Here is a 16,626-nt window from a genome sequence, read left to right as displayed (position 1 = left end):
CTTGGCTGCAGTCCCCATCTGCGGTAATCTTGGAGCTCAGGAAAATAAAATTGGTCACTACCTCTATTTCTTCCCCATTTATTTGCCAGGAATTGAGAGGGCTGGATGGCATGATTGTAGTTTTCTTAATTTTGAGTTTCAAGCCAACTTTTGCATTCTCCTTCTTCACACGCATCAAGAGGCTCTTTAGTACCTCTTCACTTTCTGCCATTAGAGTGGTATCATCTGCATATCTGAGGTTGTTGTTTCTTCCGGCAACCTTAATTCCAACTTTTGATTCATCTAGCCCTGCCTTTCTCATGATGTGCTCTGCAAAAAGTTAAATAGGCAATGTGACAGTATAAGCCTTGCTGTACTCCATTCCCAATTTTGAACCAATCAGTAGTTCCGTGTCCAGTTCTCACTGTTGCTTCTTGACCCACATATAGGTTTTTCAAGAGACAAATAAGATGGTCTGGTACTCCCATCTCTTTAAGAACTTGCCACAATTTGTTGTGATGCACACAATCAAAAGCTTTGGCATAGTCAATTAAGCAGATGTTTTTTGGAACTCTCTAGTTTTCCGCATGATCCAGCATATGTTGGAAATTTGATCTCTAGTTCCTCTGACTCCTTGAAATCCAGCGTGTACTTCTGGTACTTCGTGATCCAAATACTGCTTGTAGGATTTTAAGCATAACTTTACTAGCATGTGAAATGAGTGCAATGATGCAATAGTTTGAACATTCTTTGGCATTGCCTTTCTTTGAAATTGGAATGTAAACTGACCTTTTCCAATCCTGTGCCTCCTGTTTTTTCCAAATTTGCTAGCACTTTTACTGCATCATCTTTTAAGATTTTGAATAACTCAGCTGGAATACTGTCACCTCCACTAGCTTTGTTGTTGCTCAGATTTCCTAAGACCCATTTGACTTCTGATTTTAGGATGTGTGGCTCAAGGTCAGTGACCACCCCATCATGGTTATTAGGGACGTTAAGCTCATTCTTGTATAGTTCTGTATAATTTTGCCACCTCTTCTTAATCTCTTCTGCCTTTGTTAGCTCCCTGCCATTTTGATCGTGTATCATGCCTATCTTTGCATGAAACATTATTCAATTTCATATTTCAATTTCCTTGAAGAGATCTCTGGCCTTCCCTATTCTATTGTTTTCTTCTATTTCTTTGCACTGTTCATTTAACAATGCATTCTTATCACTTCTAGCTATTCTCTGGAATTCTGCATTCAATTGGGTGTATCTTTTTCTTTCTCCCTTGCCTTTCACTTCCCTTTTTTCCTCGGCTATTTGCAAAGCTTCCTCAGACAGCAATTTTGCTTTCTTGCATTTCTTTTTCTTTGGGATGGTTTTAGTTGCTACCTCTTGTACAACGTTGTAGACTTCTGTCCATAGTTCTTCAGGCACTCTGTCTATCAGATCTAATTCCTTAAATCTATTTGTCACCTCTACTGTATATTCATCAGGGATATGATTTAGTTCATACATGAGTGTCCTAGTGTTATTCCCTAATTTCTTCAATTTAAGCCTAAATTTTGAAACGAGAAGCTCATGATCTGAACCACGGTCAGCTTCTGGTCTTGTTTTTACTGATTGCATAGAGCTTCTCCATCTTTGGCTGCAGAGCACATAGTCAATCTGATTTCTGTGTTGAGCGTCTGGTGTGATGTCCATGTGTAGAGCCGTCTCTTGGGTTGTTGGAAAAGAGTGTTCGCTATGACCATATTCTCTTGACAAAATTCTATCAGCCTGTGCCCTGCTTCATTTTGTATTCCAAGGCCAAACTTGCCTGTTATTCCGGTTATCTTTTGGCTTCCTACTTTAGCATTCCAATCCCCCATGGTGATAAGGACATCATTTTTTTGGTGTTAATTCTACAAGGTGCTGTAGGGCTTCATAGGACTGGTCAATTTCATCCTCTTCAGTACCAATGGTTGGGGCATAGACTTGGACTACTGTGATATTGAATGGTTTGCCTTGGATTCAAACTGACATCATTCTGTCATTTTGGGGATTGTATCTCAGTATTGCTTTTCCTACTCTTATTGACTATAAAGGCTACTCCATTTCTTCTGAGGGATTCTTACCCGCAGTAGTATACCTGATGGTCATCTGAATTAAATTCACCCATTATTCCTTTCCATTTTAGTTCGCTGATTCCTAAGATGTCGATGTTCAGTCTTGTCATCTCTTATTTAACCACAACCATGTTGCCTTGATTCATGGATCTTACATTCCAGGTTCCTATGAAAAACAGAACTTTACAGCATTAACCTTATGCTATATTAAATGTTAAAAGGTTATTTGCTGCAAACTTTATTTTCTGTGTAAAATAGCCAGAATAAATTTCAGTAGGCAATAATATAAATGGAAATTATTTTATCAATAAATGAGAATATTTGTAGCTTGGGGTTGAAATGAGGGATCCTTGATGCTCTTTGAGCTTGGTTGTTTTCTTGCAGAGATTTCATTTTCTTGCAGACTTTTCATTACTAGGTAACATCAGTGCTAGTAAAGAAATTATTTGTTCCATATTGATAAAAATATTTTGAAAATCACAGAACCATAAAATCAGTTCAAAAAATTTATTACAGAAATTGTAACAACTGAAATAAACATCAAATATTTAAAAAGTCCTAAAACAATTTCAGTGGTCCTTTTGGTGTTATTTTATTAGCTGCTTCATCTATATAACATTTTGTAAAAGATTAAAATGTAGAAAATTTTCATAGACAGCAAATAAAAAACCAATTTCACCAAGGATTTGACTGCAGTATTTAGTTTCTATGCAAGATCTTGCATTCTTGCTCTGTGAGGCTGGAACATATTTGCTGTTCATTAAGACATTTCTAAGCTTGAGGATGGGGAGTGTCTAGAAGTGCTTTGCTGCAATAAGAAAAAAAAAACCTTGATTGCATTTTTGTGCCATAAAATGTAATTCATTAAATATATAATTATATAATATTTACTGACATTAACCATTTAAGTGGTAAAATAAAAGCCATAAGACTTAAATAAATCTATAAATTGCTTTCCTAAGAAGCATAAGGATAAAACAGAAAATATTGCATTTTGTAATATAACACTGAAAATAGTAATAATTGGACAGTGAATAAATCATAAAGAGAAATGATATATTTCTCCTTGTTCTGTGCTAGTGATGAAGACTGGCCACAACTGGAATATAAATCGTACTGAAAGCCCAGAAGTAATGTATAAGGAAAGAGATGGGCCAAAAACAGAGAAGAAAAGCAGAATTCCACTACCTAACAGTGCTAACATAGTTTTTAAAAAAAGGTTTGGTGCCAGAAACTTTGGAAGTTTACAAATGAGAACAATTGTCTATCAAAGACAATGGACAGATCGAAAAATAGATTTGGTGGTGAAATTTTTAGGTGGGATTAACAGGAAGAAGAACGATGTAAAGAGAAGACTGAGTCAAATTTAACACTGAAGAAAGCATGGAACTGAACTGACATTAAGATTACTAGAGCTGGTGTGATGTGGAAAATGTATTAGAGTTACTAGCTTACATTATAGTAGATGAGAAAATAAGCAAGTCCTGTTTTTTCTTCAGAGGTAAAAGAATGTTAACAGTTATCTGAGTCAGCTGAGTTTAGGATGAGAGGAAATGTAATTTATTGGAAGAATGTACAAAATGTGTGAAAATGAAAAGTATTAACCAAAAGTGGTAATTGCAGAATACAGAGAAGGCGCCTGTTAACAGGTATTATTTCTGCCTTGTCTGTGGCAGCACATGCCCTTTGGAGAGCCCTAGTGTCTGAGATTAGGTTGGCCCTGACCCGGCCACGCTTTCGGAAAGCTCTTAAGCCCTGCTATTTTCCTGGACGGGAATCACCAGCCCAAGATGTATCGGTTGATTGGCTATTGTTGGTTGACTTTTTATGCTTTTGTTTGTTTGTTTTAGTTAATATAAATAGTTTGTAATGAAGTTTTAAATTGTGTTACCTGAACTTACCTCCCAGAGCCCCTCTTGCAAGATGGGTGGCAAGCTAAATAGAAGTGAATGACTGAATGATTATGGAGATGGAATTAAAGAGACAGAAAGTTCCACAGTAGAAAGGCCAGACAAAAATATTCTTTATAAAGAATAGATCAAAAGTGTACAAGTAAGCAAGAGGAAGAATTTGTCTAGTACTGAAGGCCTCATTCTGGCTTAAAGAGCTGCACTCTTTGTCATGTGCAGTTAACATATTTATAAAACAAGGTATTTTTGGAGTGTTTTCTGCACTGAACCTGAAACTGTATCTGAAATAGACTGAACTATATGTGGCAATAAAAGTTTATTCAATTGTTTGTTTCTACAGTATTTATTTGAACTAGAGCTATAAAAAAAGAAGTTGCATCTGGGAATCTAGTTTTCATTTACCTTCCCTAAGGGATAGTCTAATGACAAAGAAGTTATTTATCATGTTTGCAATTGAAGTGTAATTTATTGGCTACATAGCTCTGAAGGGTTAAGAACATTTAATTTTAACCCCTACAGAATTAATTTCTTTAGATCACCTGAAAATTTAATTCTACAAAATAATTATATATGTTTGAACTATAAAGTTTCCAAGAACTTTTCTTCAGGTAGGATAATTAAAAAGAAGGTAGAAGAAAGCAATGGAAGGAATTGTGATGAAATGTTATTTTTTTAGAGAATAGGTAGTCCCAAAACAGGCTTTTATGGTTGGATTAGCAGCTCTCCCAAATCATGCTGGGAAGATAAAACAAGCAAGTTTACTTTTAATTTTGAATCCAGTATAAAGAAACTCTTTAGTCTTCACCTATCACCCAAAGCAGACTGACATGATGATCTAGGAATCCTTATACATACATATTTCTGTATAAATGCAATAAGTATACTTACTATATTGTCTATTAATGTGCCTTGGCTGCTATGTTCTGAAGCAAAAATGTGTTCCAAAGTTCCTATATATGGAAGACAAAAACATTTGAAAGCCAACTGAATTGATTTTAAAAACTTTCAATAGGTAAGCAGAATTACAAAATATTGAAACACAAAATTTCTCAATTCTCTTCAGTTATCTCTGAATATTTTCATAATAATTTTAAAAAACTAAACAGATTTATATATGTTGTCCTTTTAACTCTTACTTTTGTGTTTATAAGCTACAAAATACATATTGTTGTACTGATTGTTTTGTTTTTGGATAGCATAATATTGCATTAGTTAAATTTGTCTCAGATAGCCAATTCAGTATAGTGATTAAGACACTAGGCTAGAAACTGACAGTGTGAGTTCTACTCCCATTTTAGACATGAAGTTAATTGGGTGACCTTGGACCAGTCAATCTTTCTCAGCATTAGGAAGAAGGCAAGGACAAACTACTTCCAAAAATCTTGCCAAGAAGGTTTCGTGGACTTGTTCAGGAAATTGCCAGGAATCAAGACTCGCTCAAAGGTACCACCAAAACAAGAAAAAAAGCCAACCTATGTCACAGATTCTTTCATGTGTTTGGAAGCCAAACAGTACAATTTAAATAACTACTATGAAAATAAGGTAACTTTAAGCATAAATAACTAGTTTTTGATATATTTGTAATTAGTTTGATAATTTCTTTGAATTGCAGGTGAAATTATTTCACCTATTTTAGGTATTTTTCACCTATTTTTCAAATAATTACTTCCCATCAACCACAACTAAAAATGCCTTAGAAATAATCAATATTTAAAGCATTTTCTTTATTAAAATAGTAACTTTTTTCCTAAGAATCTTAGTTAAGGCTATAATTAAATGCACATTTGCCAGGGAATAAAGTCTAATAAACACAATAACTTTAACACAGGCATTAATACTTATAATCTAAGCACATACTATGTGTGTTGCCATACTTTTTCTATGAATAAACTTATAATTTTGTTCTCAGGAGACAAATAGTGATAAATGTAACCCCTTCCTTTCTCAGGGGAAAAAAAAATCAAAAATCCAGAATCACTTTTTAAATTACGTGAGATGATTAGACTTTTCAGTTCTTCAATAATAAAAGCAACCTAGAGACTTTGACTTTTAATAAATCATAACACAGATATATACAAGTTGTACTTGAATTATAAATATATAATTGATTTATTATATGCCAACAAGTGTGTCAGCTCTTAGTGCCCATGTAGGCAAGATTTTTTTATGTCCCTAACCTGACCCTTTTAGATCTTCCAGTGGTGCACCCATCACTGCGGTAATTGAGTCCATGCACTTTGCTAATGATTGCCTTTTTAAAAATCTTTCCTCTCACAGTACAAAAGGACCCAGCTCTCCTGAGAGGTTTATAATTCTGGGAAAGGTAGAAAGAAAAGGACTATAATTTTAATTAAATTCTCTGATACTAAGCATTTCAAGTTCCTCCTCACCAAATCTCTTCCTTGAGTGATACTGGCATATACCATTAGGTGCTGTGCTCTTCCGCTCTCCTTTTTCTTCAGTTCGTATAATTAATAATTTTGTTGCGGCTGAAGTACCTTGTATCTGGAAGAGTATCTTAGTAAGTTATTGTGGAAATCACAAGAATTCATTCCTATAGAATCAGTGTAGTGAGCTCTACTGATAATGATTACAAGGCTGATTTGACTCTTTGGATGCCTGTGCGTCTTGTAAATAAATATTTAATCCTAACCAGCAAACTATCATCATATTGATAACACTGTTCTTTTACTTCACTGCCAGGTGCTGAAATATAAACAAAATATCAAAAATATTCCATCTATTCTTTATTTTCTCATGCTTTCCAGATGTTTGCTCTCCTACTTGGCTTACTGATTGTTATAAATTATACAATTATTGGCTAGCTATAAAAGTATTTCTTACCTGATGGCAGATTTTAGGTAAAATGTATGGTGCCCAATAAGGCTCCCCAGATTGACAATCCTGCACAGTTCCATGTACAAGAATTACCTCATCCATAGCTTCATCATAAATATCACATTTAGTGTGATTTGGTACATCCACGACATATGTATTAGAAAACTGCATACATATTCTGTATGACCAATCCTGTACACCAAAGACATATAAATTAGATGAACATTTATAACAATTCTAATTTGGCTATAATTCACGATTTTTATGCAGGACAAAGGAAAATTTCTCTTGAATCAAGCTTAACTCTTGATAACCACATATCCATGTCCAAAATGTTTATTGTACTCAAAAGTATTTTGAAAGGTTTTAAAGTGTTGCTTTGATCTGCTCATTATTGTATACTTTGGATGAACCATCAAAACATCAGTAAATATTGTTATGTATTTAGGCTCTAATTTATAGGCTGCCTATCTCAAATACATTTACTTAAATTATTTCTTAGATTTCTACCCTAAATCATACATTTTAACTATAAGCAGAATTTTCCAGTTAAGAGCCCTTAGATCTTCTAGTACTCAAACTTTAGATATTTAACAAAAATATCTAAAAATTTGGGAAGGCGGGGCTCTCATCGCGGCGACATGACACATCTCCATGGGGATCTGTGGGTTCGCACCAAATTCAACCTGCTAGGAGGTTCTGAGGGAACTAAGTCACCCTGGAAGGGTAATTAAAATAGAAAGGACATTCCATCGATCACAAACTCCTTGTCTGATTTGGAGGAAGCTAAAATGTTTGCACAATAAGGTTAATCAATAAATGTAACACATATGTTACATTTGGCATACATATTTAGTATATATTAGCAGTGTGAGATTTAACCCTCTCAGTTTGAACTCAACAGGAGACTCTTGAACAATAATAAAGAGCTTTATTTTTTAGCTTTTGCAAAAGCTAGAATTCTGTGCTCATATAAGCAGAGCCACAGAAGACATCTTACATAGGAATACTTGGGGTTTATATACAGTTTCAAAAACAGTCACTGCCCCTTTCTGGGTTCACAATCTATCCAGCAACTCAATCCCCTTGATAGTTGCTATATCCTATTAATTTTAGGATGACAACTGGTATCTTGACCTGCCAATGATCTTCCTTTGACCTGTCAACCTAGTTCTGTTGACCTGCCAACTAAATTCTTTACTGGAAATAAGATTTTTATAGCCTTGTTTAATTATTTCCTGACAGGTAACATTCTTACACAATTCCTTACATAAGTTCCCATCAGGGATTCTTAAGTTATACAGAGGATAAATATGGCATTTCTATTGCTCTTTCTCTACAGAAATAATTCTCATTTCTCTCAAGCTGAAAGCATAATTAAAAATTATTATCAATTCCATTCTGTACTCAAAGACATATGTTTGTTCAGTAGGATTAAGACATGAGGAGACTGTCATCCCCATATACAAACCTAAATGTTGTTATGACTCCATTTAAATTCATACTTCATTTAAACAATAAGCTATTCTTTATAGTTCTTCAGTGTTTTATAAATATGTCAATTTCATAAACATATATAATTCAGACATTTGTTTTAATCTTCCAAGTTCCTTTTCTTACATTTGGCATCATGTTATAACAATAAGAAAATGTTCTTCCCCCTTTTTTTTCCTAAAAGGAAAATGCTGCTTGTATCTCATTTTTATCAATCTAGGAGTATGTTTTTCCTGCTTTCTAATCTTCCATTAGAACAAGAAAGATTGCTTTAACAGGGATTATTTCAATACAATGCATCCTAAAACTCAAAGTAGCGAGATATCCCACAGCATCACTCAACAGCATTTTTTTTCTTTGAACAAATTACCACTGAAAACCACAGCTTTTCTGTAACACTTAGTTTATATTAAAACAGTAGATATCCAGAAGTACAGATGAAACTCAAAAAATTAGAATATCATGCAAAAGTTCATTTATTTCAGTAATACACCTTAAAAGGTGAACCTAATATATGAGATTGATTATGGCTTACAGCTCATAAAAATCCCAAATCCACAGTCTCAGAAAATTAGAATATTACCTGCAATCAATAAAACAAGGATTGTACATAGAACAATCAATGTCAGACCTCTGAAAAACAGAAGGTATTTATCATAAGTTGACTGATTTAGATAAAATTTTGATGGGTACTGATGAAAAGGTAATTAAAAAACTGCGCAAGGATGACACGCAAATTCGTGAAGCGTTCCATATTTTTAAATAAATAAATCCAAGTTCAGAGGAAAACAAAAACAAAAAACTTTATGGACACTTGTTAGAATTTAAATTGGAGGAGGAACAAGTTGATTGGAGGAGGAAACGATGATTGCTTGGGGGAAATTTTGGATATGGGATTGATTTAGAAAAATGGGAAAAATTGTGGTCTCAAAATTATAAAATGACAATGTCAACTGCATATAAAGAAAATTTGTATAAGATGTTTTACAAGTGGCATCTACCCCCGACGAGACTTGCAAGAATGTTTAAGAATAAATTGGATAAATGTGGAAATGTCATCAGATACCTGGTTCATATTACCATATGTGGTGGACATGCTCGGATGCAAAGAAATATTGGACTAAAATCCACACATGGTTGGAAAAAATGATAAAACATATAGACTTTAAACCAGAGATCTTTTTATTGGGAATTATACCGGAAATATACAACAAAGAGTTGAAATATTTGATTGTAAATGTATTAACAGCAGCTAGGATTGTATTTGCTAAGAATTGGAAAAACGATAAAACACCTATGCAGGAGGAAGTTATAAAGAAAATTATGGATTGTGCTGAAATGAGTAAATTGACATTTGAAATTAGAGAACAAGAAGATAATTTTATATGATATGGGATTTGTTTTATCAATGGTTAGATAAAAAGACATGGCAATGTAATAGACTAGATAATTCTGTGATAGAAATTTAATAGATTGATATAAAACATAATACAGACATATTGGTTGAAAGTATAACATACATTTTAAGATAAAATTTGGAATATCTTGTATAAAACGATGGAATAGTTTAGTCATGGATGATTAATAAACATATAAGCATATGTTAGTTTGACAATGTGAAAATTGATATAAACGGTGAGTAAATGACTATAAAAGGATAGCATAAAAGATTTGTAACCAATTGACACACTGTATGTATATAAAATGGAAGATGGTTTTATGTTTTTATGTTTTGTATGTGTATGTTTGTTTTTTTAAAAAAAAATAAAAACTCTTTATAAAAAATAAAAAAAATAAAACAAGGATTGTACATAGAACAATATCAGACCTCTGAAAAGTATAAGCATGCATATATACCCAGTACTTGGTTTAGGCCCCTTTTGCAGCAATTACTGCCTAAATGCGGCATGGCATGGAAGCTATCAGCCTGTGGCACTGCTGAGGTGTTATGGAAGACCAGGATGCTTCAATAGCGGCCTTCAGCTCTTCTGCATTGTTCAGTCTCATGTCTCTCCTCTTTCTCACCCCATAGATTCCCTATGGGGTTCAGGTCAGGCGAGTTTGCTGGCCAATCAGGCACAGTAATCCCACAGTCATTGAACCAGGGTTTGGTGCTTTTGGCAGTGTAGGCAGGTGCCAAGTCCTGCTGGAAAATGAAGTCAGCATCCCCATAAAGCTCATCTGTGGAAGGAAGCATGAAGTGCTCCAAAATCTCCTGGTAGATGGATGCGTTGACTCTGGACTTAATGAAGCACAGTGGACCAACACCAGCAGATGACATAGCTCCCCAAATCAACACAGACTGTGGAAACTTCACACTGGACTTCAAGCATCTTGCAATGTGTGCCTCTCCATTCTTCCTCCAGACTCTGGGTCCTTGGTTTCCAAATGAGATGCAACAGTTGCTCTCGTCAGAAAAGAGGACTTTGGACCACTGAGCAACAGACCAGTTCTGTTTTTCTTTCGCCCAAGTAAGACGTTTCTGATGTTGTTTGTTGTTCAGGAGTGGCTTGAGAAGAGGAATACGACATTTGAAGCCCATGTCCAGGATCCGTCTGTGTGTGGTGGCTCTTGATGCACTGATTCCAGCCTCAGTCCACTCCTTGTAAAAGTCCCCAACACCTTTGAACGGCCTTTTCCTGACAATTCTCTCCAAGCTGCGGTCATTCCTGCTGTTTGTGCACCTTTTTCTTCCACACTTTTCCCTTCTACATAACTTTCTATTAATGTGCTTTGATACAGCACTTTGGAACATCCAACTTCTTTTGCAATTACCTTTTGAGGCTTTCCCTCCTTATGGAGGGTGTCAATGATGGTTTTCTGCACAACTGTCAGGTCAGCAGTCTTTCTCATGATTGCGATTCTTACTGAACCAGACTGAGAGACCATTTAAAGGCTCAGGAACCCTTTACAGGTGTTATGGCTTAATTAGCTGATTAGAGTGGGACACTTTGAGCCTAGAATATTGAACCTTTTCACAATATTCTAATTTTCTGGGATTGTGGATTTGGGGTTTTCATGAGCCATAATCATCTCAATTATGACAAATCATGGCTTGAACTATCTTGCTTTGCATGTAATGAGTCTATCTCATATATTAGGTTCACCTTTTAAGTTGAATTACTGAAATAAATGAACTTTTGCACGATATTCTAATTTTTTGAGTTTCACCTGTATTTCAGGTGAAATTCAAAACTATAGTTTATTGGCCTCTCCCCCCATCTTCTCAAAGCAGACAATCCAGAGATATAAAAATCTGTATCTGGGAACCAATGAATCCAGATATTCACATGTCACTATAAATATTGAGAAGTTTTGTGAGTTACATTTCTAAAAATTATTAAAATTTTTCAGCTTCTTCCCTGATAAGTCTATTTCATTTGCAGCACAGTTTAAGCAAGAGCATCAGCAAAACTTAGACTAGAACCATAAGAAAGCTGCAGATATGCCTACCAGATTTGGAAGACTTTCTTTAAAGGTTTTGAGAGCAACATCAAGAGCAATTTTTAACCATATTTTATATTCCAGGGAAGGTGGTTCCAAAAACGTATCAAAAGCTTCAAATAAATCATCAATAGAGATGAAACATGTCTGGAGGGGTGGAAAAGAAGAAAGTAAGCCCATGAGACAATTACAGCTATCATGGTACGTTGTGTTTGGGCAACTGTATTGACTTCAATTTCAATTTCTTCTTCGGCTGAACCTCACAATATCTTGCCCTTTTCATACTTTTCATAGAGCCTCTGTGGCGCAGTGGTTAGAGTGCAGTACTGCAAGCTACTTCTGCAGCCAGCTGCCAACAGTTTGGCAGTTAAAATCCCACCAGCCTCAAGGTTGACTCAGTCTTCCATCCATCCGAGGTGGGTAAAATGAGGACTCAGATTGTTGGGGGCAATATGCTGACTCTGTAAACCACTTAGAGAGGGCTATAAAACAGTATATAAGTCTAGGTGCTATTGCTATACTCCCTGTGTGAAAATTGGAGCAAACATTGTGTGCCATCCTATCATGAAAACTATTATACAATACAAGCTGTACTTGTAATTGAGATAAATATGAGGTTCTCCACAAATGTGCATGCATGCAAACAAACACACACAGACACACTGAGTCTCTCACAAGAGAGTAGGAAGAAATTGAAGTGGCATAAAGAGCTGGCTGGGGAAGAGTTGTCATTGGACTAAGAGGAAAAAATGAGAAGACAGCTAGCAAGGAAAGTTGGATTTATGTAGTTTTAGACTGCTGAAGATATGCAAGTTCCTGGATAATGGAAGAGAATCAGAGGACATAAAGATCACCATGCAGGTAGGAAGGCAGCATAACATTGGGTGTCTACGTGATATAGATTTCAGAGAGGGAGAAGAGGAGCCAAAAAGCAAAGTTCTGCCAGTATGAGAGTTGCTTGATAAGTTTTAATTAAATCCTTGATTAATTTTTCAGGGAATTTAGTCATAACTGCTCACTTAACAAAAGCTTACTCGGGTGGCATTACTTTTGAGATCAAAAATTATGCAGAACAAATAATAATGTAAAACAATTTGTCATATTCCATTTTATTTTGAAGTTAAAAATGGAGGAAGGGAAGCGTGGAAAAAGATTTGCTTCTCTCAGCTCCAGGTTGGTTAGTTTCTTTTTCAAAAGTTAGACAAATGTTTCTTCCCTTCCCCAAATAGTCTGTCTTCTTTTGTCAGACATGAAGTCAAAATGGATGGACAGCCAAGTGGTTTGAACTAAATAGTCCTTCCAAGTAATCAAAGATTTCAGTCTCTCACTTTTGTGTCAGGAATCAAAATATATTCAGCTTCAAATTTTTCCTCCACTCAACAAAATTAGAGAATGGTAGGCAGGAGAGAAGCGGGCAAAAATGTCAAAGACAGTATTTAAAATGCTCCTACAAAACCCATCATCATCTATTAGGACGCATATATAAATGTTTATCGATAAGAACAAACAAAATTATGAGTGGTAAAATGGATGTAAACATTTTAAAGAAACACTTAAATAAAATAATGGGAAGAAACTGTGGATTAAATCTATAAAATGAACACCAAATTATAACTTAAACGAAAACTAGTACAAAATGTTCTACAGCTGGCACACAATTCCATTAATAATACCAAAGATAAACAAATCATACAGTAATAAATATTGGAAATGTCATAAAACATAAAGAATGTTTTATCACATGTGGTGGACATGTAAAAAAGATTTAAGCAGTCACTTTGTAGTGAGGTGCGCAGCATATAATTTTAATAAAAACATAACATAAACAATGCAAAAATTTGAAATGGAATTAACTTTCCTAACTATGTATACTCTCAGAAAAAATCAACAAGAACCATCATAATTTAATGGGATAAGTGAGATAATGAGCTGTGAGAATAAATTTTGGTCAAAACTGAAAGATACAATTTTAACAATATTTGATTGGGAACTTAAATTTGTACAATATGCAGCAATGGCAAATCTAACTATTCATAACAGATGTTTAACCAAATTTAAGCAAGAAGGTGCCCCATACATAGAATACATCATGCAGTATCACAAATATAATCACTTACAGTCTAGTTTCTAAGGGAGCCTAAACATCTATAAATATTGCATATTAGAAAATGTATAAAAGGAGGAAATTAGAAACCCAGTAGTTTGTATTTTTTGGGGAGGGATTTTAATTGTTAAGTTTGCTTTGCTTATCTAGTTCTTCCTTTTATTAACAAAGTGCAGTGGAGATCTTAAACCATAACCTTATTGTACAAAAAATCCTTTGATGCAATCCGAAGCAATTTTTTTTTTCTAATGTTATTTTATTTATTTATTTATTAAACCCATTTGCAACCCATCTAATCAGAGACTGTTCAGAAATGTAAAATAACATTATATTAAATTCTGGATGAAAAACTGCTGGGCAATTGGTGGTTGGTACACTACCAGCAGCTTTAGCTTCTTCCATACAAAGGAACTCATTTCCATTCACATCAGAGCACTGGCCCTTAATACTGTAATAATTTCTCAAACTATAATAGAGCCCCACCTCAATTTTTATGGTGCGACTGCTACATAGCAGCTGAAACTCAGCTGGAATTTTCTCAAGAGGATTATATCTCTGTTGCTTTCCATCCAGGTCTCAGGGATACATGGAAGATCTGCATACCTTTCAAGAAAATATCATAAAAGGATGCAGACCTGGTTTTTAGCAACTGCAACTGGAGATCAAGGTGCTTGACAATTCAACCATAGGCTTAGGAAAAGGACAAATGGCTTAGAAGAAGGGAGTAATATATATGTCTCCTTTCTCCTGCAATGGGCTTCCCAGACTACTCCATAAAACAAAGGAATTAACTTTCATCTTACATTCTTTACAAGAAGCAAATATGTCTAGGGAGGGAAACACTCAATGGCTATGGCTCAGTTCTAGATGGAAGAAACAATTCCCTAGAAATATTTTTTCTCCTTTAGATCATTGTAACTTAAAATCACAATACAATTTGTGTTTAGCAAAGAGTGCGATCCCCAAATAATTATACATAGAATCTATATACCCTTGACCAAAAATTTATATACTCCTTTTGTCTGGGATGGTTGTCAACTTCCATTGAGCAAACAACTTTGGAAGGGACACACGTGAAATGCTAAGGGACAGACACCAATGTAGCCTACCACATCTGTCAGATCAATATTGGCAAACAACAGGGTGACAGATGTCACAGTCAGTTTGCCCTTTCATCCATATATATGTAGGAAGCATTGAAAAAGAACAATCAGTTGCTTTTCTAATCTAGTTATGACTACCACTTCAAACGCCTCAGGTAATTTCCTCAGCCATAAATTCTGTAATACCATTTTAGTATTTTTAAGAGCAGCTTATCTGGCAACTATTAAGTGAATTAATTTGTGCAATGGACACAATAATTTGCTGCTTTCTATACTGTCCTACACTGATATAATTTTATCTTTTTGACTTTAGGGCACTGGAGAAAATACAAATATAATACAAAGCAATTGCATAATTCAATATGCTTTATTTAAAATTTATTAAGATTTGATTTAACGTTAAGTATTTTGAATTCAGTTTTAAAACCTAAAATATGAACTACCATTACAAAACATTTACACATTTTATATAATTACATATAATTTCTTATTAGCCAAAAACTTTAATTCTAATACAATGTAAAATCACTTTATAAAGTAGAATTCTCCAACCTGCACAGCAGTTTCACAAAAAATTCCATATTCCATTTCTTGCTTAGTTAAACAGTTGAGCTCTCCTAGTATAGCTCCAGTCACAACGTAATCTGTGTAGTGAGAGGTAACAGGATTATGAATTCTTCTGTGAATATTTTTGTCAGTCTCTTTCAGAGTATCTTTAACTTCTTTAGAAACTCCATAAGAAGGGGATTTACCAGAAAGCTAGGTATAAAGAAACAGTAATAATTAAATTTAGGAAGATAATGAAGTAATAATTTGCATGTACTGGTATAGGTTTTCACGACTGGCATCAATGCGGTGATGAGTTTTTAGGCTGGATGTCAATGGTCTAGTTTTCTTTTGTTGTTTTCTTTTGTTTTGCTGTTCCACCAGCTAGTGTAACTGACATCTTCAGAAGCAGAGAAGGCTGCTTTGTAGTGTATCTCTCAGCAGCTAAAGGCAACTGAGCTAGGTTGACTGGGCTCTTATATATGAACCTGGCAAGCTGAATTCTCATTGGTCCTTGTATAGGTGGACTTCTGATTGGATTATTTTGGACAATTCCAAGAGTTATGGCTCCTGATTAGACTGTTTTTGAGCCAGGATGCTGCTAAGTATTCTTTCTGGTAAGGGTGATGAATAAGGAACCAATCAGTAGTCTGGCTCAAAGATAGGTTAATCAGAAACTGGTATTTTGGAATTTCTTCAAAATGGACCAATCAGACAAAGAACTAACGAAGAACCAGATTTCTTGCATATCCATGGTATGGACCAATCGGAGATCAGCTTGCCAGCATGCCATCACCGCTTCAATAATTTGCACCTATTTCATTTCACCATTAACCATTAAATATACATCTAAGTGATACAATGCAGTAAGTGCAGAAAGACTATTCTAAAGCAAACATTTTTAAAATTGCATACTTATTCTCTAAAGCATGTACCAATGAGACCTAGGTAAAGGTAAAGGAATCCCTGTGGATTTTCCTCTGCTAGTTGTTGCTGACTATATGTGGTGGAAGTGCTTCCACAATTTGCCATATTATGAGAGAACCTGCATATGCAGTACACCAGCCACTGAAAATATTTCTCATATTTTGTTCAACTGTCAATTATATGCTCCC

General features: G+C 34.8%; 1 protein-coding gene across 1 annotated transcript in view; it reads right to left on the bottom strand.

Moving 5' to 3' along the window:
• Positions 1-6,328: 6,328 nt before the first annotated feature.
• Positions 6,329-16,626, bottom strand: part of LOC113440199 (solute carrier family 9 member C1-like) — a 97,855-nt gene continuing 87,557 nt past the window's right edge. Inside the window, exons 22-25 of the mRNA XM_087928612.1 lie at positions 15,518-15,724; positions 11,768-11,905; positions 6,827-7,012; positions 6,329-6,487 (exon numbers count right to left, since the gene is read on the bottom strand). Coding sequence (XP_087784738.1) covers positions 6,329-6,487; positions 6,827-7,012; positions 11,768-11,905; positions 15,518-15,724 — 690 coding nt within the window. The remainder of the gene's footprint in view (positions 6,488-6,826; positions 7,013-11,767; positions 11,906-15,517; positions 15,725-16,626) is intronic.

Source organism: Pseudonaja textilis, chromosome 1, assembly GCF_049901715.1.
Source record: "Pseudonaja textilis isolate UNSWEBS1 chromosome 1, rPseTex1.2, whole genome shotgun sequence".
Taxonomy (NCBI): Eukaryota; Metazoa; Chordata; class Lepidosauria; order Squamata; family Elapidae; genus Pseudonaja; species Pseudonaja textilis.
Note: the sequence above shows the minus strand (reverse complement) of the source record. Positions and strands in the feature narration are given on the sequence as shown.